This window comes from Mchenga conophoros, linkage group LG6 (assembly GCF_057382185.1).
Source record: "Mchenga conophoros isolate Kocher_MC1m ecotype Shallow Benthic linkage group LG6, M_conophoros_male_GT1.1, whole genome shotgun sequence".
Lineage (NCBI taxonomy): Eukaryota > Metazoa > Chordata > Actinopteri > Cichliformes > Cichlidae > Mchenga > Mchenga conophoros.
In genome coordinates this window covers 43,555,238-43,582,279 of record NC_140531.1, presented here as the reverse complement: position 1 = coordinate 43,582,279, position 27,042 = coordinate 43,555,238, and the positions used below count along the sequence as shown (strand labels likewise).

The 27,042-nt window shown below is 47.0% G+C and overlaps 2 protein-coding genes across 5 annotated transcripts in view; one reads left to right on the top strand and one right to left on the bottom strand.

The window, feature by feature from the left end:
• Positions 1-464: 464 nt before the first annotated feature.
• On the bottom strand, positions 465-22,582 carry alg13 (ALG13 UDP-N-acetylglucosaminyltransferase subunit). 3 transcript variants are annotated; one of them, XM_085278309.1, is made up of 25 exons: positions 21,648-22,581; positions 19,135-19,218; positions 19,010-19,060; positions 18,888-18,934; positions 13,519-13,591; positions 13,365-13,446; positions 13,078-13,243; positions 12,858-12,921; positions 12,159-12,276; positions 11,960-12,024; positions 9,435-9,535; positions 9,277-9,362; positions 8,912-9,173; positions 8,597-8,704; positions 8,192-8,339; positions 7,522-7,693; positions 7,313-7,348; positions 7,182-7,237; positions 6,962-7,030; positions 3,066-3,192; positions 2,722-2,841; positions 2,581-2,621; positions 1,958-2,075; positions 1,578-1,685; positions 465-1,113 (listed from the first exon to the last, which is right to left on the bottom strand). In XM_085278309.1, exons 1-25 carry the CDS (start codon positions 21,765-21,767, stop codon positions 740-742), a joined length of 2,796 nt encoding a protein of 931 aa, XP_085134435.1. In that variant the 5' UTR covers positions 21,768-22,581; the 3' UTR covers positions 465-739. The 3 variants fall into 3 exon arrangements, with proteins under 3 accessions (XP_085134435.1, XP_085134437.1, XP_085134436.1); XM_085278311.1 differs by lacking the exons at positions 18,888-18,934; positions 19,010-19,060; positions 19,135-19,218; XM_085278310.1 differs by lacking the exons at positions 13,365-13,446; positions 18,888-18,934; positions 19,010-19,060; positions 19,135-19,218 and having other exon boundaries at positions 21,648-22,582.
• The window catches only part of aars2 (alanyl-tRNA synthetase 2, mitochondrial (putative)), an 18,170-nt gene continuing 12,711 nt past the window's right edge, over positions 21,584-27,042 (top strand). The window contains exons 1-4 of one of the 2 annotated variants that reach the window (XR_014892830.1): positions 21,584-22,610; positions 22,922-23,110; positions 23,192-23,337; positions 23,407-23,598. Coding sequence is in view for 1 of the 2 variants with exons in the window: in XM_085278308.1 (XP_085134434.1) it covers positions 22,182-22,610; positions 22,922-23,110; positions 23,192-23,337; positions 23,407-23,598 (956 nt within the window). In the remaining variant the exon portion in view is untranslated. The remainder of the gene's footprint in view (positions 22,611-22,921; positions 23,111-23,191; positions 23,338-23,406; positions 23,599-27,042) is intronic. The other variant, XM_085278308.1, reaches the window with a different exon arrangement.

Here is a 27,042-nt window from a genome sequence, read left to right as displayed (position 1 = left end):
TTGGGGGGGGGGGGGGGGGGGGGGGCGCGGCAAAGCAGTCGTTCAAACATCCATCAGTGTAATCAGATTACTTACTGAACTTCAATGTCACAGCAGCTGTAATGGAAAAAAATGCCTTTATTGATTTTAGTTTCCATGGAAACAAAGAAAATCAGAGTCAGCCTCCAAAGCTCTCAAATTTTCTGCTGCTATGAATCACACTCACCCCTAACCTGCACAGGTGAGAGTTTTCTACCTGAGAGCTCAAACTGACACACTGAGGCGCTGGCCCCTCGCCAGAGATGACGACCTATCATCTGTAACTCCCCTCTGATCCCCCCCCTCTCACGCCCTGTGGAGAATCGCACCTTTCTGGCTTTATTATTTTACTTCCTGTTTGCTCAAAGCATAAAAAACAGGAAGTTGATGTTTGGGACTGTTAACTGGACAATAGTCATGTGACCAGATGAAGCAAAAACGCCATCTGCTGGTGAAACAAACTTTATTCACCCAAAACCCAAACAACAAAACATCAACACAAAGAGATCCCTCCACAAATAGGGACTGGTCACACCCACCACCTCATATTGGCTGTCACAACATGAATTTTAACCAACAGCAACATCCATTAACATCCAGCCAATATTTACCTTTAAATCCTAACTTTAATTTTGAAAGTCTTGCTGCAGGAAAAGTGTTCATAATAATGTTACCACTAATTCAAAACAAAAGGGGTTTTCGCCTTGAGCTAATATGCACATTACATAGTGGGTGGGATGTAGTGTGTGGCTGTGTGGTGAGGGGACGGGGCAGCAATGTATCCAACAACGTGAGAAGGGTTGGGGGCAGGGCAGTAGAGTCGTGGGGCGTGGCCTCCAGTCGATATTGGCCCCCAGTGGACAGAGGAAGGGAGGCATGGGTGGTAGGAAGAGTGGTGAGGGTGGTGGGCGGGATGTGGAAGAGGAGGTGCAGGGGCTGTAGTCAGGTAGGTGCTTGGGGGTGGAGCTTCATATGGCAGGTGGAGTAGTGGGAGAGGAGGAGGGAGGGGCGACTGATCTGGGTAGAGGAGAGCAGAGGAGGGGGCGGAGCCTGGAGGAGTAGGACTGATGGAGGAGGAGCTTTCCATGGAGACACCTGAGGAGACAAACCACATGCTTATATTTTCAAAGTAAATTCGTTTATAATGCAGAAAATTTGGGTTTTAACGTGGAGGCAGACTAATCATGTGACCTGACCAATGACTAACAGCGCCTGCAATTGGCCCATTGTGCTTCTGTCTTCATTTACACTGCACCTGACTCCAGAATTACTGCATCGCACTTCCTGTCTGTTGCCACGCCTGTTTGCTATGTTCATCCGGTCAAATTTCACCTTAATAACAATACAGTAGTCATTCGGTACAGGAATGTGACAGCTGGATGGTGTAGGGTTCACCCCACCCTTCCTTCCTCATCACGCCACTCTCACCGTTATGCAGCTGTAAAGCTTCACCAACAGACCTGCTGACCTCCGGCACTTCTACACTGTTTTATTGACAAACACTTCCTGTTTTGGCAGCGTGTGCACTCCAAAGGTAAAGGTGTGTCACTAGTACTGACCGCCGTTGTGTCCCTCTGTCTGTCCATCTGCAGACCTGGAGGATTCTGGGTAGGAGCTGGCGGGCTGATGGGAGATCCGCCCAGTCTCAGAGAACGGCTGGGAGGCAGCTGGGGACGGAAGATGGGACAGATCAAGTCACAGTAAAGGGGGTGGAGCTTAAATTAAAACACCTGAGGGACCATCCATGCTGTAATGACATCACTGCACACATCTTCCTGTTAGTCATGTGTTCCCCACAGTTGCCGCCTACCTGATCGCACTGTTTTATTGTGAAAGGCTTTGCTACGGAAGTGAAGGCTCAGCTAAAAGATGAAACTTGCATCTTTTGTATACAGGTGGAGGAAGTGCAGCACCACCTGCTGGAACCGATCACTCTTACCGTGCAGAGGGGGCTCCTGGCCCAGGTAGGGCGTGTAGGGCTGGTAGGGGTAGGCAGTCTCAGGTGAGGAGGCGGGATACACCTGCTGCTGTTGCTGCCAGCAGCTCTGATGGTACCACTGAGGAGACAGATGGTCACATGACGGTCACATGACAAATTCACAGCATCATGTCATCACCTGAACCTGAAACACCTGCAGAATCATCTATAAACATTCAAAGAACCTGAAGGAAACGTGTGTCTCTTTGAAACGGCAGCCACAGGTTAAAGGAGAGGAACACCAGTCACATGACCTCCACAGGACCCAGGTGATCAGAGTGTCCTTGGAAGATGTTTACCACACCTGCAAGTGACTCAGGTGCACTCAGACTTCTGTTGCTAAAACAGATTTGCCAGTGGAGGAGCTGAGCTAGTTTCAGTCATTATGTCCTGTTTATAGGTCGGAAACCTGCAGTCAGCTGAGACTGAAGGATCACCTGGATGATAACGAAAGGTTTCTCCCACTGAAAACGTCCAGAACAGAATCAACATTCTGTGATGCTCCGTGAGTTCATTCAGGCGTCTCACCTTCACCTGTCAGCGCCGCTTCAAAGACTGCTGTTTACTGTTCAGGTGTCTCTTACCTGGACGCCCAAATTGAAGTAATACTGGAGGACTCTGCAGTCTACACACACACACACACACACAGACACACACACACACACACATAAATCAAACTGATCCATATGGATACAAACTGTAAACACAAGCTTTTGACTTCTGACCTCTTGGTAAATCACTTCCATTAGGGTCATATGAATAAGGGGGCGGGGCTACCACAGTGCAGAGCGGCTCACCCAACTCATTAACCAACCAGGAAGAAGCAGCTGGGATCGCCATGGCAACTGGAACCAGAAAACGTGTTAGTGTATGGCAACCTAGTGAGAACCAATGAGACTGAAAGACTTCGTGTCAGCTAAAGCTCTCAGAAGTGACAGAAGTCCCTCCCCCTGATATTCAGACTTCCTGTTTTAGAGGTGCAGCCAATCAGAGCCAATTAAAGCGGGTTCGGGCCTTAAACAGGGCAGAGCTCTGAGAGAAGTAACTGAGGTGGGCAGTGTTTGCTTACCTGAGCGTGTCTGCGCGTGTGTGGCTGACGGCAGGTGAGCAGCTGCTGGTAGCCGTGATGAGGAAGAGGAGGGTGAGGAGGAAGAGGAAGATGGAGACGAGCAGATGACTGACAGCGGCTTCACTACCTGAAACACACACACACACACACACACACACACACACACACACACACAAAGCAGTGAGCGAACACCTGCAGCTCTGCAGGCAGCCCTTTTGGTTCTGGATGGAGCAGTGGATCTTTTCCAGACTGAGACATGCCATGAGATCAGCAAGCCACCGAACATGGGAGGGCGGGGCAGCGGCCTTCCACCTCTCAAGTCCACCTCATGGACTTGAGAATGGGAGCTGGGGTTACACTGCACAGTTTATTATAGATGCGAGACATTACAGCTTTGCCTGATAGTTGCAAATTAAGGAGCTCGTCCAGTAAGTTAGCAGCTGGAGCTTCTGGAAAATTTGAGAGGTGGGATTGCAAAAAATGTCTGCTTTGTAAAATCTATCTAAAAAAGTGAGTTTTGGGAAGATGTATTTTCCTGCCAGCTGATCGAATGATGATAGTTTATTGTGTATAAAGAGACCTTTAAAGTAAATAATACCTGCTCTAAACCAGACCTGGAACAAGTTGTCCAAAGCTGGGGGAGGAATAGGTGGTTTGAAAGGATGGGGCTTTTAAGTGAAAAATAATTAAGATTGAAATGTCTCCTGAACTGCGCCCAAACCCTGAGGGAGTGCCGAATTATTGGATTAGATGTAAAGTTGTCAATGGATGAAGGAAGAGAAGAACCCAGAAAGAAGGCAAGAGAAAATTCCCTGAGTTGAGCCTGATTCCATTGCCAGCCAGCTGGTGGGGCCCACACCCTCCCCAGACTGGAACCAGTAGGTCAGGGACCGAATGTTGGCAGCCCAATAGTAAAAGCGGAAGTTGGGGAGTGCCAGACCCCCTTCAATCTTAGGTTTCTGTAAATGCACCTTAGCTACTCCAGGTCGTTTACCCTTCCAAATATAAGAGGAGATTCCAGGAGAGTCTAGAGTTGTAAAGAAAGACTTGGGGATGAAGACTGGTAAAGATTGAAATAAGTTGGTCTCAAAGGTACGGTTTAACTTGGTTTAAATCCTACCTCTCAGAGAGGTCGTTCTCTGTTGCTATGGGGCAACACTCCTCGGCTTCTGCCCCTATTTACTGTGGTGTGCCTCGAGGGTCTGTGCTCGGTCCTGCTCTTTGTACATGTTGGGATTAATTTTTAGTAAATACAACATCTCCTTTCACCGTTATGCCGATGATATCCAGATTTATTCACCTCTGAAATCCGATGTGTCTGCTTCTTTGCAACCTCTGTTCAACTGTTTGCATGAAGTTAAATTTTGGTTATCACATAATTTTCTTACATTGAGCGAAAATAAGACCGAAATCATAGTCTTTGGTAGTCACACTCTGCTAGACCGGTTAGCTGATGCCCTTGGCCCGCTCGCTAGCCATCTCTCGCTCACTGTAAGGAACCTCTGAGTGTTCCTGGAGGGCCCTTTTAAACTTCAGAAACACGTCTCCACTGTGGTAAAAACAGCTTTTGCCAGTTGCGTCAGATATCCAAAGCAAAGCCATTACTTCCTTTAAAGGACCTTGAAAAGCTTGTCCACGCATTTATCACATCCAGACTGGACTACTGTAACTGCCTCTACTCGGGCCTCCAACACTCTTCTCTTTACCGGCTTCAGTTAATTCAAAATGCAGCTGCGCGTCTTTTAACAGGTACGAGAATCTATGAACGCATAACTCCAATTTAAGCAAATTACATTGGCTCCCTGTCAAATATCGCATAGATTTTTAAATTCTTTTGTTCACTTTTAAAATTCAGAATAATTTAGCGCCCAGCTATCTCTCTGAACTCCTCCACTTACACAATCCCAACAGAGCACTTAGATCGTCCAATCACAGGCTCCTTGCACAACCTAGGTCTCGAATGAAGTCGAGCGGTGACCGGGCCTTTGCAACCGTGGCACCCAGACTCTGGAATAACCTCCCTGTTCATGTTCGTACTGCCGAGTCGATCCAGTCGTTTAAATCACGTCTTAAAACTTATCTTTTTACTTTGGCCTTTGATTCTAACTCGTTGGCTGTTTTAGCTTATTGTGTTGTTACCTATTGTTTGTTGTCCTGTTTTATTGTTTGTTTTAATTGTCTCGTGTTTTCACTGACTGTGAAGCACTATGGTCAACACTGTTGTTTTAATATGTGCTCTATAAATACATTTTGATTTGAAGTGTAAGAATTTAGGAAGGATATTCATTTTAATTGAATTAATTCGTCCGACCACAGTTGTGTTCAGGGGTGACCACTGTTGAAGGCTTTGTTTGACATTCTTCAATAGTGTAAAAAAGTCGGCTTTGAGAAGTTGTTTATACTTTCTTGTAATTGTAATACCAGGTAGGTGAACTGCTCCTTGACCACTTTAAAGGGGAAACCCGACAAATCTATTGGAAACGCTTCTTCATTTGATAGACAAAGTTCGCTCTTGGACAGATTTAATTTATAACCACAGACTTGACTGAAACGCGTGAGTAGAGACAATATAGACGTTAGGGAAGCATGTGCATTTGAGATAAAAAGCAATAAATCGTCAGCATAGAGAGAGACTGTTCAGTTTGACCTCTTTGTATGCCCTGGACAAGTTTACTGCTTCGAAAAAGCATTGCTAAAGGTTCAGTAGCTAGATCAAATAACAACAGGCTAAGGGGACAGTCCTGACGTGTGCCACGTTTGAGTTTGAATGGTTTTGATTTCTGGCTATTAGTGCAAACAGACGCAACAGGGGACAAGTATAGGCACTTGATCCATGAGATGAAGTTGGGACCGAACCCATATCTTTCCAGCACAGCAAATAAATAGTTCTACTCCACGGCATGAGTTGAAAGAAGTTCAAATTTGGTTTGGAGTTCAATATGTTTCTTGTAAACCTCAGAGTCCTTATTGTATGCATAGTGATGGTCCAAGTGTTTTATTTTATCAGCTAATTCTTGCCTTTCTTTGAAGTTTACCCTCTTTACATTAGCTGTATATGAAATGATCTGCCCTCGGGGATAGGCCTTCATTGAGTCCCAAACTAAAAGGCTAGAAATATTTGGGGAAAGATTGGCGTCTAAAAAGAGCTTAATTTGGTTATTTATAAATTCCAGAAAGGTATTATCAGATAGTAGTGTGGGGTTAAAACGCCAACTCCTGTCTGTTCTAGGTAAGTCAGGCATAGCAGTCAGAATTAAAGGGGCGTGGTCTGATATAACTATGGCACGGTATTCACAGGCACATGCAATACTAGTCAAGTAGTCTATCCTAGAAAAAGTGTGATGGACGTTAGAGAAAAAGGAATACTCCTTTCAGTCAGATGCAGATATCGCCAGATATCCCTGTTCCCGTATGTAGAAAGAAAGGAATGAATGTGTTTATGTTTTTGAACAAAAACAGGAAATGCACACTCAGACTTTGTCCCGACTGCCGTTAGACCAAAACCAAGAGAAGAAGAGAGCTCGGCGCGTCACAGGAACAGGAAGTGCTCAAAGTCCAAGCACCACCACCTTCAGAGGTTGCGACCTCTGGAGGATGACGTTGGACAGGCGCTTTAGGCCTGCTGTACAGGTTTTTGATTGGACGAACAATGTTTAGAGCCGTTCTCTGTCCAGCTTGTCGCCGCCCACCGAGACGAGGCGGAGCAGAGATGGCAGCTGCAGTCTATGGCGCGGTCGCAACGATATTCTCCTGAAGTCTGAAGCAGGAAGTTGAACTTTCCCGGGTCTGAAACGAGACGCTCAGACTGCGAGGCAGCAGCGCCAACCACTGAGCTACCCTGGCACTGCTGTCACACACGCGATGATGTCACCTTCAAGCTACGCTGCGGGACGTACCTGCTGGCTGTAGCTGAAGTTCACGTCTGATCTCGTGGGAGAGTCAGCCACGCCTCCTTCCTGCTCATCCTTTCAAAATAAAATAAAAACAGACTGATTACAGCTTCATGGGGTCACTGATCACATGACCTCTTCACACGTGCGAATTTCAAACCTGTTTTCATGTGCAACATTATGCTGACCTGCATCACACTAACAGGAGACAGAGGTCAGCTCTTACCTGATTGGTGGAGGTCTCAGTGGCGCTGTAAACTCCGGAGGTCTGGAAACTCTGATCTGAAATAGTGTGAGACGGAGTCACCAACATGGCTGCTGCAGGGAGGCGTGTCACAGCGGGATCACGTTACTCACCCTGTGAACTGTAGATGAAGTCCTCCGTGTACTCGGCTGCATGCGGGAGACACACACACACACACACACACACACACACACACACACACACACACTTAAAGTCAGTTTCTGATGAGTTTTCACAGTAAAAACCTCTCATTAGACTTTTACTGTGAAAGGTTACTAAGGGGAAGGAAGTGAAAATCTGAAGTGAGCAGTGGCGTCCTCACCCTGGTCCTCCACTGTGCTTATGTCCTCCTGCTCCTCCTCTGACGAGCACACGGGAGTGTTTCTGGGTGGGGGGGCAGGGGAGAGGGGCCCAGAGCCTCTCTGAACTCTATAGGAGGAGCCAGAGGGAGGGGCTGGGGCACCAATGGAGGGGGGAGGAGCCACAGTGGGGCCCTGCATAGGAAACAGTAAAATGTGACCTGAAACTGTTACACCTGAGTCTTCTTCTTCGACAACAAGTCTGTGACCAATCATCAGTCGCCTCACTCAAGGGCCCTTTCTATTGGCTGCCAGCAACAACCAAGAAAAGGCTGTATATAAAAGATAGACATGTTTGTAGGAGTTTAAAACTGCATTCTTGTTAATGGCCTAGAGGGGGCGATAGCTGTGGTCACGTGGAAGTGGAAAAAACCTCAGTCACTCATCTCAGCTCACACACAATAAAATGGAGTCTGACGTCTCAGAGGACAAATATCTGGGACACTCTTAAAGATGTGATGTCGCTGCTTACCTCACCTGTCCTCAGTAATGTAGAATCTGGTTTTTGAGTAACCATCATTTAAACGTGTTTACCATAAACCACGTGAAGCACACAGCCCCTCCCACCTGCCTCAGCGCTCCGTGCACACACGCGCCGCCATCATCGGAGGATTTTTCCCAGCACATACTCACTGGCAGCGGAGGGAAGACGCCGTCGCCGGCGCCATCGAGCTGGTAGTACGAGATGGCTGCGTCCAGATCGGCCGGCTCCTCCACCGCCTCGGGAAAACCAAACTGACACTCTTTGTTCAGAGCCGCTGCCAGCTGACGCCGACTGCGCCTGAAAAAACCACGGAGGAGAAAATAAAAACCCACCGACTGACATCACATCCTCTTTCAGGCCAGAGTGACTTTGTCTGCGATTACAGCACCTCATGTCACATGACTCGATTCATTTTAAAAACAGGAGCTGCTTCAGAGATCAGCTGACCGGTCATTCCTGGTGGTTACATCAGTGTCGTGCGTGTTGGCGTGTCGTGCGTGTTGGCGTGTCGTGCGTGTTGGCGTGTCGTGCGTGTTGGCGTGTCGTGCGTTTACCGGGACCTGAAGGTGAAGCTCTCGTAGTCCTGATAATACCTGCGACCAGGATGGTAATAGGTCAGCTGAGTACCAATCAGGTGACGGTTCAGGAAACGGGTGGAGCTTCTGACCAGAAACATTTGCGCGCGTGCACACACACACACACACACACACACACACACACCTCATTAACATGATATTTTTTACCGATGGTCGGAGCCACTGACATCGATCAGGAAACTAAGGGGGCGGGTCCCACCTTTAGAAAAGTGCATTTAAAACATTTGTGTCTGTGAGTCAAACTGCACAGGTGCATCTCAGGTAAAGTCTCACCTTGAGGCTCCGTAGCGTGGTGTTCGGGCTGGGGGGGGATGGTGATGGTGAGGGGGGGCATAGGGGTCATAGGTCATAGCTCCAGGTGATGGAGGAGGGGGTGGGCGGGGGTGGCCCGCCGGTTGGAAGCGAGGTGGCAGACTTGAGGGGGCGGGGCCTCCATAGGAAGGAGGAGGTGGGATTAGCAGCTCTGTTCCCTTCATCCCACGAGATTTCCTGAAGTAGCGATGGCGGTGATGCCGCTGACCACGAGAGTCCGGGTCTGAGGGAGAGACAGGAAGAGACCGTACAGGAAGTCAGGTGAGTAACACAGGAAAAGGATAAAACAAAACGGAGTGGATGGGGAAAAAAAAAAAAAGAAGCACCGAGGTCTCCTTTTCTGGAGGGCGCAGCCACATTCCAGGCGGGAACCGGATTCACGGGTTTGAGGTCCGTCAGAGGGACCAGGTGTCTGTGAGGAAAGACACGTGAGTGATGTCACAGCGGCACTGATGGACGTGATCCTGCCGTGTGTGTGTGTTACTTCTCGCCCAGTTCCTCGATGAACACCGTGACGGCGGATGGGTGCGTTCCCACTTCCTGGATGAAGGCGTTGTAGTACTTGCCCTTCGGCTCCAGACGCACCTGAAACAAGTTTCATTCCTGATGTCACAAACATGGTGGCTAGGGGGTGGAGCCAAAAATAAAATGCCACCTATCTTATAGTACCACAAATGTTTTTGGAGCTTCATTCATAAGAGTTACAGCCAGTAACCACAGACAGTAACTGTTTTTCAGTGCTTTCCGTGTCTGAACAGCTGATTAAAGTTTGACCTCTGACCCCTCGCTGTAGTGACCTCACCAAAAACTCACAACACGCATACCGAGACGCCTCAGGGGCCCGTTCTTTGTACCTCGCTAAGTAAGTTAGCTGGATTAGATTGTTGACGATTTCGCGTGATCCTGGATCGTTCGGTTCCCCGAAGCTCATCCGGGACTTGCTGTCATAGCAACAGAGCCGTAAGCGTAAACCTGCTGGGGAGCAGGTTTACTTTATGTAAACAGGATTAGATCGCGGCCACGCAGGTATGTCCGCGTCATTCATACGAAAGCAACAGCGATATTCCACCACTGTTTCACCATAAATAAATAACATCACTGTAACCAAAGATAATGCAGCACCTGATCCATTTATTGATTTCACACAGATACATACAGGTCATTTCCTAAAAAAGGGAAATGTACTATTAACATTCTATTACATGTGATTATTACAGATGTAATTCATATTTCAGAGTAGTAATTGTAAATTACTTCATGTAATCAAGATGAGAGACCACGGCTATAAAAGCGAAGGTGGATTTGGGAAGCCTGTCGCAGCCATGTCCTGTCCGTATACGCGAGCCACCCATTGCAGAAGGTGCAAGATTGATAAGGAGAGTCCTCAGAATTCAGCGTATATTGCGGGATAGACAGGATCCTTTAGCTCAGCGCGACAGTGTGCTCATAGAGAGATATCGATATTCCCGTGAGGGTATTATTTACTTAACCAACTTGTTGACGAGGGGGTGCAGGACCACCACCTGTCTTTTTGTTGCTCTGCCCTTTTCTTGGTTGCTGTTATGAACAAACAAACAGAGTATTCCAGGGTCTCTTTCCAAGAGACTAAAAGCAATATAAGTGATAAATATTACCATTCTGTAGAATATTCTTATATTTCACTTTTACTTGTTCCCATGTTCTAGTGGGTCCTGTTGTGGCTCTAATGTGAAAGGGGATATAATATAACATATTATAATACAATATAATGTAATATAATATTGGATAATATAGTGTGATATGATAGATCTACCCTACCGCCTACTGGTGTTGGCCAGAGGGGCCGATGGCGCGATATGGCAGCCTGGCTTCTGTCAGTCTGCCCCAGGGCAGCTGTGGCTACAACTGTAGCTGCCTCCACCAGTGTGTGAATGTGAGAGTGAATGAATAGTGGAATTGTAAAGCGCTTTGGGTGCCTTGAAAAGCGCTATATGAACCCACTCCATTATTATTATTGTTGTTATTATTGTTATTATTATTATTATTATTATTATTATTATTATTATTATTATTATTATTATTATTATTATTATTATTAAATTACTTACGAGTTTAATTTGTCAGCAACTTTCTGCCAGCCCTCTCTCCTTGCTTTTGCAGCCTTTGCAGTGTTCCCTTGTGTTTTAATTAAACTCTGAAACTCCTGAAATCCCTCACTCAAGAGTTCTTGCTCTGCTGCTGGAAAATACCGAGCGCGCTCCTTCGACATTTTTGCCGACCAATCAGCGGGTTGCCGATCAATGTTTCTACTATCGATGCGTAGCCCCTTTTACGACACCCAGTGATCTCACATTACTTCATCCAGCTGTACTAATCGTCAACAGCAGGTGTGTTCAGAGAACCGGATTAGCGAGCTCACGGTTAGCGCGATGGTTTGGTCTTGGATGTGTCATTTGATCTTGGATGTAGTAAGCGAGGTACGAAGAACGGGCCCCAGGTCACGAAACCCAGAGTCCCCTTGATGTTTACGTGCTTGATAATTACATTCTCCAAAACTACTTCCTCCAAATGTTTCAGCATAAAAGCCTCTTTTAGAAGTGAAGTTCTCCTGTGTAGTGAAATGCTGACAGCTTTTAATTTGAAAGGAATACAGGAAGTGTCAAGAGTTTGTAAAGGAGAGTGAGCCTAGATGCACTGGTGGATTATTTTATTGCAGGTGAGGTCAAAGGTCAGAGAGCGGTTCCTTTTTTTCTTGTCATGTAAAATGTTGACAGAGCTTTGACGAGGACGTCCGTCTCTGCACATCGATATAAATCAGAATAAAAATAATAATAATTCACCATGTCATAAACAGCGCCAGCCTTATTAAGCATCACTGGGCACTCTCCCTTTGTATCCTGTAGCATCTAGATAACCTGCCGGCTGTGAGGTCAGAGCCTGAGGCGGTTTGGTGTGAATGAACTCTGACCTCTGTGTCTGAACCTTGTTCACATCCGCGTTATAAAGTTTTCAGTAATACAGTCTTCTTACCTGACACTTGTCTCCCAGGAAGTACTGCCTCCCTGCAAACACCATGTAGTCCGTCTTCTGCATCTCTGTCACAGTGATCAGATTAGACCGTCACAGGAAGTAATCAGATTACACAGCTGTCAGTTGTACAGTGTCCAGCTTCAGTTCACCAGCATTACTTTATCCTGACGCTGGTCTGGATTAGTTAAACCTGCGTTACCTTTGCAGGTGTCCTGCCACACATCGAACTCCAGGTTTCTGTAAACGTCCCCGTCCAGAGACTTCATCACCTTGTAGGGCAGAGACAGTCTGGAGGGAGGCGGAGCTTCTGCAGGAGGCTGAACAACAAAAACATTACATCAGCTGCAGTTCCTGATGTCCAGCAGAGGCAGCAGTGAGTCAGTCCCATAAACTTCCATGTTTGCTGACTGCTAGCTTCACCTGACCAATAATATGGCTGCTGTGAGGTTACCGTACCAACAGATCATCCAAGAAGGCGGAGCTCCAGTTTAATGAGTGAAATTCAACAGTTATGATTGGATGCCACTGACTTGCACGTCACGGATTCTTCTGGCATCATTTGGCTCTTTGCATTTTTACCTTTCTTACTTCACCAATGACGAGTTCACGTGTTCCAGGTCCTGCTGATGGCATCCTACGACTCTGAACAAACTCAGGCTGAAACTAGACATTAAAAGCTGCAGAGCAGAGGTCGTCAATGCAGAGCCTCAGGCGTGAAGCAGGAAGTAGAGCGTGTTTCTAAAGACCCTGGTGGCTCCTCTGAACGTTCTGGAGGATTCGGCACTGTGGTTGTTTTTTAAGTTTCATTTTTCTTTAAGTTTTTGGTACTTTTGTTGCTGTTAGTGTTGTTATCCACGAATGCTCGGGCGATCGAATCGGCATCTATCAGCATTCCTACCTTTGAGTCGTCCGTCACAGCTCGTGGTTTCTCCTCGATGGGTCCGCCTGGCTCCGCCTCCTCACTGCAGAGCACAAACAAATGGGCCCTCAGTTCTGATGTTTCCATGACGATGGCTGCTTCATCAGTTTCTGATTTCGTCTGTCACTGTTGCCCTGGTTACCATGATTCCAGGTCAGAGCTGCTCTGCCGCAACGTCCTCAGGTGTGTATGTGTTTACCTGTGCCCGCGGTCCTCAGGTGTGTCATATCCAAGGTCAACATCACTGCACATGGATGGACTGTTTCTATAGCGACGACCTCCGACCCTGAAGGCCTCCATGGCCTGGCAGAGCTCCGCCTCCTCAAAGCCAAATACCTGAGTGTAAAGCAGCTCATACAGAAGAGCTACACACACACACACACACACACACACACACACACACACACACACACACACACACACACACACTGAGTGCAGAGGAACTATAGACTTTCTGTGTTCGGCCAATCAGATAGCAGCACTCACACTGACAGAGGGCGGCAGAGGCGGGGTAACTCCTTGGGTAAACAATGTCATAGTGACCATTGATGGAGCAGCACAGCGTCACCTCGGCAACACAAAAGACTGACAGTCAGCACCAGCCAATTACCTCACAGACCTCAGGGTCACGTGACCTTACCTTGTCCACAAAGTCGTCCTCCGAGATGATGGTGGCTGGTTTCCCCGGGTAACGGTAGATCAGGAAGCAGCGCCTGCACACATGGAGTCATGTGACTCAGAGTCGTACTGAACCAGAGCGATAAGGGACGCTTCATTTATGATGTCATCACGCCACAGACTCAAACTGATACTGACATATTCACGGGTGCACATAAGTGGTCCGCAGGTGCACATTTGCTGTCAAAATAAAAGACGCGCACCAGATAAGAAGTTGCAACGCGCGTTTGCGTCCATACAAAAGGCAGTGTCTTTGTCCGCTTGAGCAGGATTTTCACAGCACATTCTGCAACACATCAGTCTTTATTTATAAAGCACTTTTCATACAAAAATGTAGCACAAAGTGCTTTACATGGTTAAAAGCAGCCCACCCTACCACTCACTCCCCACACTCTCATTAACATGAACGATCATGGATACACACACACACACACACACATAAAAAGTAAAATTGGGCTGGGCACACATGAGCCAGGTGAGGAAACACTATCACAGGGAGCCGGTCACAGACCGCAGCTTCCAGGCCGGGCACACGGCAGGAGGGAGGCAAAGGAGCCCCCCAGCCAGGCTGAGAGGACCCACAGAGCCCCAGCAGCCCCGGTGCAGAGAGCCCCCTCTGAGGAAACACTGGAGATATGACCTAATAAGAGTATATGCAGAATAAAAAGATAAAATAAATAAGAATGGGATACAGTATAAATATAAATAGAGTAAGAAGATAAAAAACAAATAAGAATAAAATCAATAAATATTAGGTAAAACCTAAATTAACAATATAAATAGAATAACAGGATAGAATAAATAAGCATAAAATAAATAAATGTTAGGTGAAAGCTAAATTAAAAAGGTGGGTCTTGAGCCTGTTCTTAAAAACATGTACGTTCTCTGCGGCCCTGAGCTCCTCCGGCAGGCTGTTCCACAGACGAGGACCATACCACTGAAACGCTGCCTCTCCGTGAGTATGTGTCCTGACTTTAGGGACAATCAAAAGGCCAGTACCAGAGGACCTCAGGGTCCGCGAGGGTTCGTGTAGTAAAAGCAGATCTGAGAGATAAGAAGGCCCAAGACCATTAAGACATTTAAAAACCAATAAAAGAACTTTAAAATCGATCCTGAAACACACGGGGAGCCAGTGCAGCGATTCTAAAACCGGTGTAATGTGGGCCCGCCCTCTGGTCTTCATCAGCACACGAGCTGCAGAGTTTTGCAAAAGTTGTAAAGGTGAAATATTCTTCTTAGGAAGACCAGAGAGCAGGGCAGTAATCAATGCGACTGGTAATAAAAGCATGCATCAGCATCTTCGTGTTACACTGCTATGCAGATGACACCCAGCTCTATCTGTCCATGAAGCCAGATAACACACACCAATGAGTTAAACTGCAGGAATGTCTTAAAGACATAAAGACCTGGATGGCCGCTAACTTTCTGCTTCTTCATTCAGATCAAACTGAGGTTATTGTACTCGGCCCTGAAAATCTTAGAAATATGGTATCTAACCAGATTCTTACTCTGGATGGCATTACCTTGGCCTCCAGTAACACTGTGAGGAACCTTGGAGTCATTTGGAGCAGATTTCTCCTGTTTTGGCTTCCTGTTAAATCCAGAATTCAAAATCCTGCTCCTCACATACAAGGTCTTAAATAATCAGGCTCCATCTTATCTTAATAACCTTGTTGTTGCGACTTTCATCCGTAAATAAAGCCGCGGCCGGCTGAGTTGGTTGTGTCCCTGTGACGCGCCTCCAATAATCCATAATGAGTCGTACTTGTACTTTGCGCATTTATTTTAAGAACAAAACAAAAACAAACATTTGCGCTTTCAATCAATTTACAACTAGCGCATGGATTAACTGGTGTGCCAAAAAATGACGGTCAACAGAAAAGTTTGCCCACAAACCACTCACCCAACACACCTGCTGCGAACACCGACATCAGGTAAATAGACTGTGACCACACCCACATACCATCACCTGAGACGCAGGTAAAACTATACACCTGTGCCACCAAAACAAAAAGGAAAAACATAAACATTGACTTTGGCTCTTACACTTGTAGTACCATATCACCCTATTAGAGCGCTTCGCTCTCACACTGCAGGTCTACTTGTTGTTCCTAGAGTATTTAAAGGTTTCTGATCACAACTAGGGCTGGGTATCGTCACTGATTTCTAGAATCGATTTGATTCCGATTTACAAGGTCCCGAATCGAATCGATTCGAATCTGGGAAATTTTGCCTCAGACAGTCAGAAATATTATAATTCAGATCTGTACATTAACATATTTTTGTATCTATATAAAGGAAGCTGACACTCGCAAGACTTTATCAAAGGTGTGAGCATCACAGCAGAGGCCTTTGTGTCAAAGTAGCTGAAGATAAAACAGAAAAACATGAAGGAGATTTTCCTGGCCTGGGATTTTATAAAAAATATTCTGCAGTAGATCAAAAACGAAAGAAAACCATTAATCAACATATGAACATCACCTCTGAGTTACAGCGGTTTTATTAGAGACACAGCGTTTTGCATTTTGCATAATTTTAGAAAGTTTAAATTTGTTCAGTAACCTGTTGAACGGCAGAAATGAGGTTTTCTCTTCGGAAGTAGGTAAAAGGGAAAAAAACAGCGGCCGACAGGCTGTGAACAACGGCAGCCTTGTGCGTAACAAGCAAGCGAATAATGAAGAAAACAGATTTTTAAACGGGAAACTGTTCTTGAAATATACTGAGAGATAAAACTAACAGCTCTAGAATCAGCGCAAAAAGGACGTAAACACAAAGCGCGGACCCGCCGAAACATCAGAATCAGCTCGTCGATTTTAATCGATGAATCGATTATCAAAACCCACCCCTAATCACAACCTGGTGCTCCTTGTCCCTGTGTATGAGCCCTTAGTGCGCAGGGAGCCACCACCACAGTCCAGAGATGGACGGAGGAGAGCGAGGAGGCTCTTAAGGACTGTTTTAAATCTACTGTGTGGGAGGTGACCTGTGACGACCACGGAGAGGACATCGACAGCCTTGTGACATGCATTACTGACTATATTAACTTCTGTGTGGATAACGCCGCACCCAACAGGACTGTGCGGAGTTTCTCCAACAACAAACTGTGGATTACCGCAGAAATGAAAGCCGTCCTTAAGCAGAAGAGGAGGGCCTTCAAATCCAGGGACAAAGAGGAGTTGAAAAGGGTGCAGAGAGAGCTGAGGGGACTGATAAGGAATGGGAAGGACAGCTACAGGCAGAAGATGGAGAACCAGCTTCAACAAAACAACGTTGGTGAAGTCTGGAGAGGCCTCAGAACCATCTCAGGCCACAAACAGCAGAACTCTCTGCCTGGGAGGGATGTGAGGTGGGCAAATGATCATTTCTTCAACAGATTTGACTCAGCCATGAGGCAGTCTGCAACATCGGCTGCAGACTCACCCACCCCCACTGCTGCTGTTCCACCTCAGACACTTCACACCTCCTCTATTCACCCTGCTCACTCCCCCCCACCCCCAACAACAGCATCCAATACACACTCAACACAAGGCTCCAGCCTGTCTCTCTCAACCACCCAGGTTAGGAGGGAACTGAGGAGGATTAATGGCAAGAAGGCAGCGGGTCCAGATGGCATCAGCTCGAGGGTCGTCAGGTCCTGCGCGGACCAACTGTGTGGGGTGATGGAGCACCTCTTCAACCTGAGCCTGAGGTTGGGAAGAGTCCCACAGCTCTGGAAAACCTCCTGTGTTGTACCAGTGCCAAAGACTTCACACCCCAAGGACCTCAACAGCTACAGGCCGGTGGCTCTGACATCCCACCTGATGAAGACCCTGGAGCGGTTGGTCCTGGCTCAGCTTCGGCGCCTAATAAGCTCATCACTGGACCCACTTCAGTTTGCCTACCAGCCTGGCATTGGAGCGGATGATGCCGTCATTCACCTCCTACATCGTTCCCTTGCTCACCTGGAGACCGCTGGAAGCACTGTGAGAATCATGTTCTTTGATTTCTCCAGTGCCTTCAACACCATTCTTCCCTCGGTTCTGAAGGACAAGCTGGAGAACTCTGGAGTGGACCATCACCTCACTACCTGGATCCTGGACTACCTCACCGACCGACCACAGTATGTGAGGACTCAGGGCTGTGTGTCGGACAGGGTCGTCTGCAGTACGGGGGCCCCACAGGGAACGGTTCTGGCTCCGTTCCTCTTCACCATCTACACTGCAGACTTCTCCCACAATTCCACCCAGTGCTTCCTGCAGAAGTTCTCTGATGACTCTGCAATAGTCGGCCTCATCACTGATGGGGAAGACAAGGAGTACAGAGGTCTGACCCAAGACTTTGTGGACTGGTGCCAGCTGAACTACCTCCAGATCAACGCCAGTAAAACCAAGGAACTGGTGGTAGACTTCCGCAGGCACAAGCATTCTCCACTGCAACCACTGAACATCCAAGGTATGGACATCGAGGCTGTGGACAGCTACAGGTACCTTGGTGTTCATCTGAACAACAGACTGGACTGGACTCATAACTCAGACGCCCTCTACAGGAAAGGGCAGAGCAGGCTGTACCTGCTGTATTTTTACTCAGTTGTATATAGCATTTGTATTCTATTTTTATCCTATTGTATATTTTATTCTATTTTATTCTGTACAGTTGTGTACAGTATCTTATTCTATTCCAGTGTTCTCTAATTTTTGCTATATAACTTTGCACTGTCCACTTTCTGCTGTAACAAAACATATTAGTCCCACACGTGGGAAATTAAGGTTATCTTATCTTAAAAGTAGAATGGGAGGCAGAGCCTTCAGTTTTCAGGCCCCTCTTCTGTGGAACCAGCTTCCAGTTTGGATTCAGGAGACAGACACTATCTCTACTTTCAAGATCAGGCTTCAAACTCCTCCCTTAGTTATGCTGCAACAGGTGTAGCCTGCCGGGGATTCCCATGATGCACTGGGTGTTTCTTCTTCACTCACTATGTATTAACAGACCTCTCTGCATTGAATCATATCTGTTATTAACCTCTGTCTCTCTTCCATAGCATGTCTTTATCCTGTCTTCCTTCTCTCACCCCAACCAATCGCAGCAGATGGCCCCGCCCCTCCCTGAGCCCGGTTCTGCCGGAGGTTTCTTCCTGTTAAAAGGGAGTTTTTCCTTCCCACTGTCGCCAAAGTGCTTGCTTGTTGTGATTTGGCGTTATATAAATAAAATTGTATTGTGATTTAGGATGGTATAAAACAAAAAAAGAAACAAAAGGAAAATTCTGGTTTGGTAGCCACACCCCTCAGGTCAGCTGGTTTCGAAACACGCCGTGACTGCTCATCGAAGAAAACACAGCATACCTGCATCACTCACCTGTACAGCTGAGACAGAGCCTTGATCTCCACCTGACCCACCGTCTCCTGAAAACACACACAGGTTAACACACTGCCTGCAGGTGAACAGCTGACTGAAGGTCAAAGGTCAGAGATATTCACCTTTGGATCCTCCAGACGTTCCAGGTATTTCTCAAACGAGCCTTCAACAAACTGCAGAGGACAGAAAACACAGCACAATGAAGTAACTGAGTATTTCTCTCATACTCAGAATACTCTGAACTCACCGGCTCAAAGTTGCATCTATTGGCTCTCATGAAGTTAGCGCAGTCCTGACGGATCTTCTGATGGTAATTCTGAGAGAAATACAACTACACACACACACACACACACACACACACACACGAGAACAGTTTTTCTGAGGTTAGCCTCGCGGGTCGCCATCACGCTGACGCACACACCCAGAAACCACTCTGAGATGACAAACAGCCGTCACTAACAGTCAGGGGGACGAGTTAGGGACAACCTCAGACTGCTGAGCAGCAAAGCTCAGGTGAGCTCAGGTGTGTCGCTCCTGGGGAACCTGCCAAACGCCTCAGCGGGAAGGAAACAGGAAGTTGCACCTCTAACAAAACACAAGAGTGACAATCTCTTCCTGCAGGAGAAAAGTAATCCACTACACTCCCATTGAGGTAAGAGTCACAGGTAATGGATTACTCAGAGTAACAAGCGAAGCTGATGGAGGAGCTTCACACAGACAGCTGAGGACAGGTGAAACCTCTGAGGAGTCCACAGGTCACTGACACGTGTTAGTGTTGCTGTCCCTCCTCATGAGCTCGCTGCCTCCTGGTTCTGGTTCGGCCCACACTAGGGTTGCCAACCGTCCCTTAAAATACGGAATCGTCCCGTATTTAGAAACACAAGTACACGTCCCGTATTGAGCTAATAAGGGACGCACTTTGTCCCGTAATACAGTGAGAATCAAAAGTAGTCTATAAATGTTAATGGAATTAACGCTTTGTTTGAAAACATAATTCCCAGCCCCTCTCCTGCTTTGTGACCAATGAGCTGACAGCACACTTATGACAATTCGAGTATGACAATTCAGATTACCGCTCATCTCATTGGTCGAGGAAAGGTCGCTTACGGAGAAAATACCGGAAGACAACAGATGACCACAACAAGAAGCATGGCCAACAGGGGAACAAACGCCGACACGGCGGTGCAAGTCTCGGACGACAGTACACCTAAAGCTGGGCAGACACTGTGCGATTTTTTCAGTCACGTTATTCAGCTCCTGCTCAAACTGCACGATTGACTCGCAGGGGTTAGAAGTTGGTAGGTCACGATGCAGGTCTCACACTATACGGCCCGATGCTCTGATCGACCTGAGTGCTCACACTGTGCGTCCATAACATGAAGGTTATAACAGAAAATCTGTCGCTCGCTCTCTGTCTCTCACTCACTCACACAGACACACCACCACCATCAACTTTGCTAAATTGCTAATGAAAAACACTCATCAGGCAGCTGTGATTGAGCAGCATGTAAATCCAACTGTTTTCACGGTTGTTGTGGTCGTGATCATTTTGTGATGCCACATCGAAAAGGCTCGGATGAGCTTTCCAAAGTTCTACAAGTTGTGCCTCCATCGCTTGTGTCCAGATCACACGCTGCACAGCTGTGCTGCTCCGTCTTTTTCACCAACGTTTACGTGTTTGTGCGTGAGCAGTGTGAGCGGCTGTGGTGAGAACCTCACGAGCGATTGATGATCGGGAGCTGGTCGTGAGGTGTTAATCGCTTCTCGTTACCCCACGTATACTACACGACGCACGATGAAGGCCAAAATCGGGCCGATCACTCAAAAATCGGCTCAAAATGGGCCTAAAACCGCACAGTGTGAGCCCAGCATTAGAGCAGCAATGTTTGTTCCCCTCAGAGAAAGGGAAGAATGGGAAAAGGAAAACACCTGGCTGGAAAACGTTAATATGGGCATGTGCAGTGAATATCAGTGCTATGTGGCCAGAAGTGTGATAATATAATTTATTTTGTGTAATAAACGACTGCAAGGATACATGAGTACAACAAATAGATGACTAATACATAAAAGTAATACATAGATGAATAATGATGATGAGTTAAGATGCGTAATCATGGGAACAAGCGGGTTTACAAACAGGAGCAGCTGATTAGCATTAGAAAAGCTGAAATAATACCTCAACTGAAGCCGATTGCACTAAATGCACTAAATGTGCACTGTTACAAGAATATTTTTCTTTCTATTGTTTTCTATTATTTTAAGTTAAGCAGGACAGAGTGCTTTTAAAGAAAGATTTACTTATATTCTCAAACGTTAAGCATGACAGGCTTCTGTTTAAGAAAGAGACCTGTTTTACTGTGTTAATGTTGTCATTTTGAGCTAAAAATAAATGGCTAAATGATCATTTGTTTCACATGTGTTCATATCACAAAGAATACACATCTACTTAAATCAAATTCAAGTCAAAGGGTTAAAAAAATAATTTCACACACAAAAAAAGAGCTAGAAAATTCACCACACTGGGAAGGGTGAAGACAACTGGGTCGCCCGGCCCTGGCCACGAGGTGTCCCTTATTTATTTTTCAGGGAGTTGGAAACCCTAGCCCACACTCTCCGCAGACCTGCTTTGTGCGGCGGAATGAAACTGTGTGCACTGACGTCTGTGACCTTTGACCTCGCCCAGTTTGACCCAGAGTTTAAACAAAGTTCCCTCACACCGTAACTGTACTCGGTACGCCTCCCTCCCGCCACCCAGCTCACCTGCTCGGACACGGCCCGGAACAGGCTGGACGCATCGCGTGCCACCATCTTCCGGTACAGGCCGAGGCTGCACAGGTACTCGTCCATGTTCACGAAGTACTTCTTCAGGCCTTTCTGCATCGCGCCGCCACTCCGTCACCTGCACACGGACTGAACGCGAGCCCGCGAGCTCAGGTGGGATTAATCAGGTCTGATGGGCGCGCGGAGCCTCGCGGTGCTGCTGAGGCCTTCGCGGACCGGCCCGGGCTCGGAAATACCAGCGCTGCTTTTTGTTTAACGTCATGTTTGTGTTATTATGTGACTGGTTGCTGATGTTTTACTTGTGTTTATAACACGGAGCGACGTGTCAGTGAGATTCACGCGGGGACAGCAGCTTCCAGGCCGAGGACAAGAGGCGTAAACAATGAAACAGCAGAAACGCGCTGCTGCGTGACTTTAAAGACAGCTCTACTCTCAATCTGCAGTACAAGTTCTTAGTTACTCTCCGACGGGGACCCGTGACGTCACCTTTCTCTCTGGTTCCGTGATCAGCTGATGTTCTGCAGGAGAACCTGCGCTCAGCTGTGTATGACGTCACGCTGCGGTTCCACCGTGACACCAGCAGGTGGCGGCGCAGCTCTGACGGTTTTACACCCTCACGAGAAGAAGAAACGGCTGGCTGTGCGCATGCGTGTCTTGGCAGCTTGCAGTCCTTGCGGTACCGGTTCGGCTCGGCTCGCTGTGATCTGGATGATGAGGCTGCTCCTGCGGAGGCTCCGGCCGCTCAGCGGGACGCCGGGCTTCCTCTCCGCCGCCTCAGAGCGCTCCTTCAGCGGCTCACCGCCGCCGCTGCCCGCCGCCCGGGTCCGGAGCGCCTTCGTGGAGTTTTTCCGGGACAAACACGGACACCTGCCGGTCCCGTCCTCCCCGGTCCGGCCCAGAGGAGACCCGAGCCTGCTGTTCGTCAACGCCGGCATGAACCAGGTCAGTACAGACCCGACCCGGTCCGGGGGTACCGGGAGATTTCAAAATAAGAGCCTGTCAGAGGCTGACTGCGGATCGATTAGACTTTATTGATGTTTCGTTTTATTGAATATTTTAGTCCAGATTAACAACAGTTGTCACACCTGTGCAGGTAAACACAGATGGCGGGGGAGGAAGTGGTCTGCGTATATGTCCTTCTGTGTGTATGTTTTATTGTGTGTGCGCGCGTGTGAGAAGCACTTTTTTTTTTAAAAAAACCTTGTGATTTAACCAATCAGAGCCTTCTCTCCATCTTTGTGTGGCGCTCACAGTTCAAGCCCATCTTCCTGGGCACAGCGGACCCTCGTAGCAACATGGCGTCGTACCGCCGCGTGGTCAACAGCCAAAAATGCGTCCGAGCCGGCGGCAAACACAACGACCTGGATGACGTGGGCCGGGACGGCTACCACCACACCTTCTTTGAGATGCTGGGAAACTGGTCGTTTGGAGACTATTTCAAGGTGGGTCCCCTTCCTGTTTTCTTTAAGGTGGGAGTTTACTTCCTGTTTAAAAGAGGCTCACTCTGCTCTGTGTGCACTCAGGAGGAAGCGTGTCAGATGGCATGGAGCCTCCTCACAGAGCATTACGGGATACCTGCTGACAGGCTGTATGTCTCTTATTTTGGCGGTGATGCAGCAGCAGGGTTGCCAGCGGATGAGGATACACGGAACATCTGGCTGGAGATCGGGTAGGTGCACATCTGTCTGCAGCTGGGGCCGCACTGCTACAGGTCAGCTGACCCTTGCTGTCCCTTCAGGGTCCCCACCCACCGTCTGCTGCCATTCGGACTCAAGGACAACTTTTGGGAGATGGGGGACACGGGGCCCTGTGGTCCCTGCACCGAGATCCACTACGACCACGTCGGTGGGCGAGAGGCGGCGGCGCTCGTCAACGCTGACAGCCCAGAGGTGGTGGAGATCTGGAACCTGGTCTTCATGCAGTACAACAGGTACTGTACATGACTCACCTAGACCTTTTAATCTGCCTGAGACCACTTTAGTCCACATGAGACTACCTTAGTCATAAGATAGTTTCAAAGTTTAAAAATCAAAATATCAAATATCAAACGAAGAACATGAGGAGTGGAAGAGAACGGGGATCAAAAATATTTATTATGCCTCACATAGAACTGGGAAAAAAAGAGGAGTGGCCATTCTGATACCAAACAAGCTTTTGAGTTTACTGGAGAACATAAAGAGGGAAGATTTGTGTTGGTGAAAGGGAAAATGGAACAGCAAGACGTCACGCTGTGTAATATATATGCACCCCCTGGTAGTAGTACAGGGTTCTTTAAGGAGATATTCAGGCTTATTGCCGCAGAAAGTGTTGGAACATGTATATGTGCAGGAGATTTCAATTCTCCATCCAAAATGGGATACAACTAGCCGAGACCGGAGGGGAACTAAATTAGAGAAACAAGTATAAACAATGCTGAGTTGGGGCTTATAGATATTTGGAGATATTTACACAAAAATGAACGCATTACATTTTATTCAGCGAGACGTGATATGTACTCGAGGATTGATTATTGTTTTACTTTTAGTAAAGATCTCCACAGAGTGAAGGATTGTTTAATAGGACAGAGATTTATCTGATCATTCGGGATTACTATGAGGATTGGGTTTAAAGCTAGCCCCAGAAATATGGCGTCATTTTTGTGCCACTATTCTGAGCGCACGTAAAAAAAGTTTGCAGGTGCAAGTGTTTCATTTTGAGGAGAAATTTATTTTGAGCGAAGAAAAGCTGAATTTGAGTGAACAAAATTCATTGCTGCGTGCAAAAACTGTATTTCAGTGTTTGCTATTATCCACACACACACACACACACACACACACACACACACACACACACAACAGCAGCCCCTCTCACTCAGTTTTTGCATTTGCGCTCGCTCGCATTGTGTCGCTTGCGCTCTCAACATTTCTGCCCGTGTGCGCTCGACTCTTTCTCTACACCGTTATATCTGTGCCACAAAACCAGCCAATCACAGACTTGGATGCAAAAAAATCTGATTGGCTGTTTTGGTCTCCAATCAGCTCGAAATGACGAAATACAATATCCCAGAATGCATTTGGTCCAAAACTCAAAGGAAGCAGTGGCGGAGGGACACAGAGGGGCGGAGTTTGAAATGTTACTCTTTCTGGGTCACAAAATAAACTTTTAAGATATTTTCATGTGAGAATGTTTCTGTGTAAACTTCAAATATCTGCTCGACTCATCAAGACATCACATATTTGCATAAGTGCTCTAACGTTTTTGGAGATGCCTGTTACCCACCAGCTGACCGGGTGGTCACTCGGGTTAAACATAATATAAAAGGCTGAACTGACAAAAAATCACCGACTACACCACCAGGTGTTACAGGAAAAACCATAAAGCCTTTGAACTAAAACAAACGCTGTTGTGACGGTGATGTACACTGTCTTGTTGGTATATATGTATGATTTGTATCACCTTCATGTTTCCCTCTCACCACATATCCAAACCGACATCATGACCAGCAGCTAAAGCATGCCTTAGGGGTAAAATTATTGCAAAATGTGCAGTCCTAAAGAAGGTGAGAGCAAAAATTGGAGCAACTGCACACCGTTACAAGGTGCCCCCGTGTGTTGGAGCAGATGAGGCCGGTTAAACAGGAGATCCACAAAATTTTAAGTGAAGAAATTGAAAGAAAATTAAAATATAATAGACAACGGTGGTATGAGGCAGGACCCAAAGCTGCTAGGCTATTATCATGGAGACTCAGGAGGCAACAACATTCATAAAGTTCGAAATCTAAAAACAAATAAGATAACTAATAAACTCGAAGAAATTCAGAGCGCATTTGAAGAATATTACACTGAGCTATACACACAACCGGGTAAAGCGGATCGTGGCTCAAGAGTTGGGAGTTCGCCTTGTAATCGGAAGGTTGCCGGTTTGAGCCCCGGCTCCGGCAGTCTCGGTCGTTGTGTCCTTGGGCGAGACACTTCACCCGTTGCCTACTGGTGGTGGTCAGAGGGCCCGGTGGCGCCAGTGTCCGGCAGCCTCGCCTCTGTCAATGCGCTACAATGTAGCTGCCATCACCAGTGTGTGAATGTGTGTGTGACTGGATGTGTAAAGCGCTTTGGGCTATATAAATACAGGCCATTTACCATTTACCATAAGATTCAGAATTTCTTATCCAGCTTAGATCTGCCATTTATAGGTAAGCAGCAGAATGAAAAACTCGTCAGAGAAATATCAGCAGAAGAGCTCAACATTGGGATCTCAAAACTCAAGACTTTTAAAGCCCAGGATGTGATGGATTCCCACCAGAGTGGTATAGGCAGATGAGGGAACCCTTAATCCCACTACTAAAGGCCTCTTTTAATTACACTCTGAGTGGGGGGGCGCTCCCACCATCGTGGTGGGAGGTGTATATCTCTGTCATACCAAAAGCAGGGAAGGATAAAACTGATCCCAGATGTTAGAGACCTCTTATCGTGTTAAATATAGACTACAAACTATTTGCCCTGATTTTGGCTAGGAGGTTGAGTACATTGATGCCCATGCTGGAGGATCAAACAGGCGTCATTGGTAACAGACAAACACACGATAATATCAGAAGGGCCATTCATATTATTGGCCAGATACTTAAAGGGAAAACTGGAACAGTTCTCATTGGGCTTGATGCGGAAAAGGCATGCGATACGGTCAGGTGGGAGTTTCTGTTTCATGTGTTGAAGAGATTTGGGCTATGTGACGGGTTTATTCAGTGTATAAGAATGATTTATATGTCTCCAACAGCGAGGATCAAAGTTAATGGAAGCCTTTCAAATCGGATAACACTACAACGTGGCTGCAGGCAGGGCTGCCCGTTGAGCCCGCTGCTCTTTAACCTTTTCATTGAGCCGTTGGCTCAATGCATCAGGGAAGACACTCGAGGGGGTTACAACGGGGATGGCGTGCTGGTAACACTAGGAAACCTGGAAGAGGGAATTCCTCTGCTATGGAAATACTGGAAGAATATGGCAGACTGTCTGGTTATAGACTAAACATTCAAAAAACTCACATCTTGACGTTCTTTTTTTAACCCTTCAAGACAATTGGTAGCAAGATATAGATTCGGATGGCATCAATCTCAAATGGAGTATTTGGGGATCCTGCTGACAAAAGACCTTGCATTGTTATATGAAGTTAATTATAATCGGGCGAAGAAGAAGATATATGAAGATCTGGAGAGGTGGGGTCTGCTCCACCTCGATCTGGGCAGCAGAGTTAGCGATAAAGATAAATATCCTCCCAAAGCTGCTATATTTGTTTGCAGCACTTCCACTGGAGGTTCCAGCAAAACAATTTAGGGAGTGGGATATGCATTGCTCAAGATTCATATGGGGAAATAAAAGGCCGAGAGTGAGATATGCAACAATGC

Bases quoted from the DNA above. Each gene is read 5' to 3' on its own strand.
- alg13 (XM_085278309.1), bottom strand. From the start codon at position 21,767: ATGCAGAAAGGCCTGAAGAAGTACTTCGTGAACATGGACGAGTACCTG. The intron at 8,340-8,596 runs GTAAACGCACGA...TGGTTTTTTCAG, and splicing joins AGCTTCACCTTCAGGTCCCG to GCGCAGTCGGCGTCAGCTGG. The intron at 7,349-7,521 runs GTGAGGACGCCA...TCCCGCATGCAG, and splicing joins AAGCACAGTGGAGGACCAGG to CCGAGTACACGGAGGACTTC.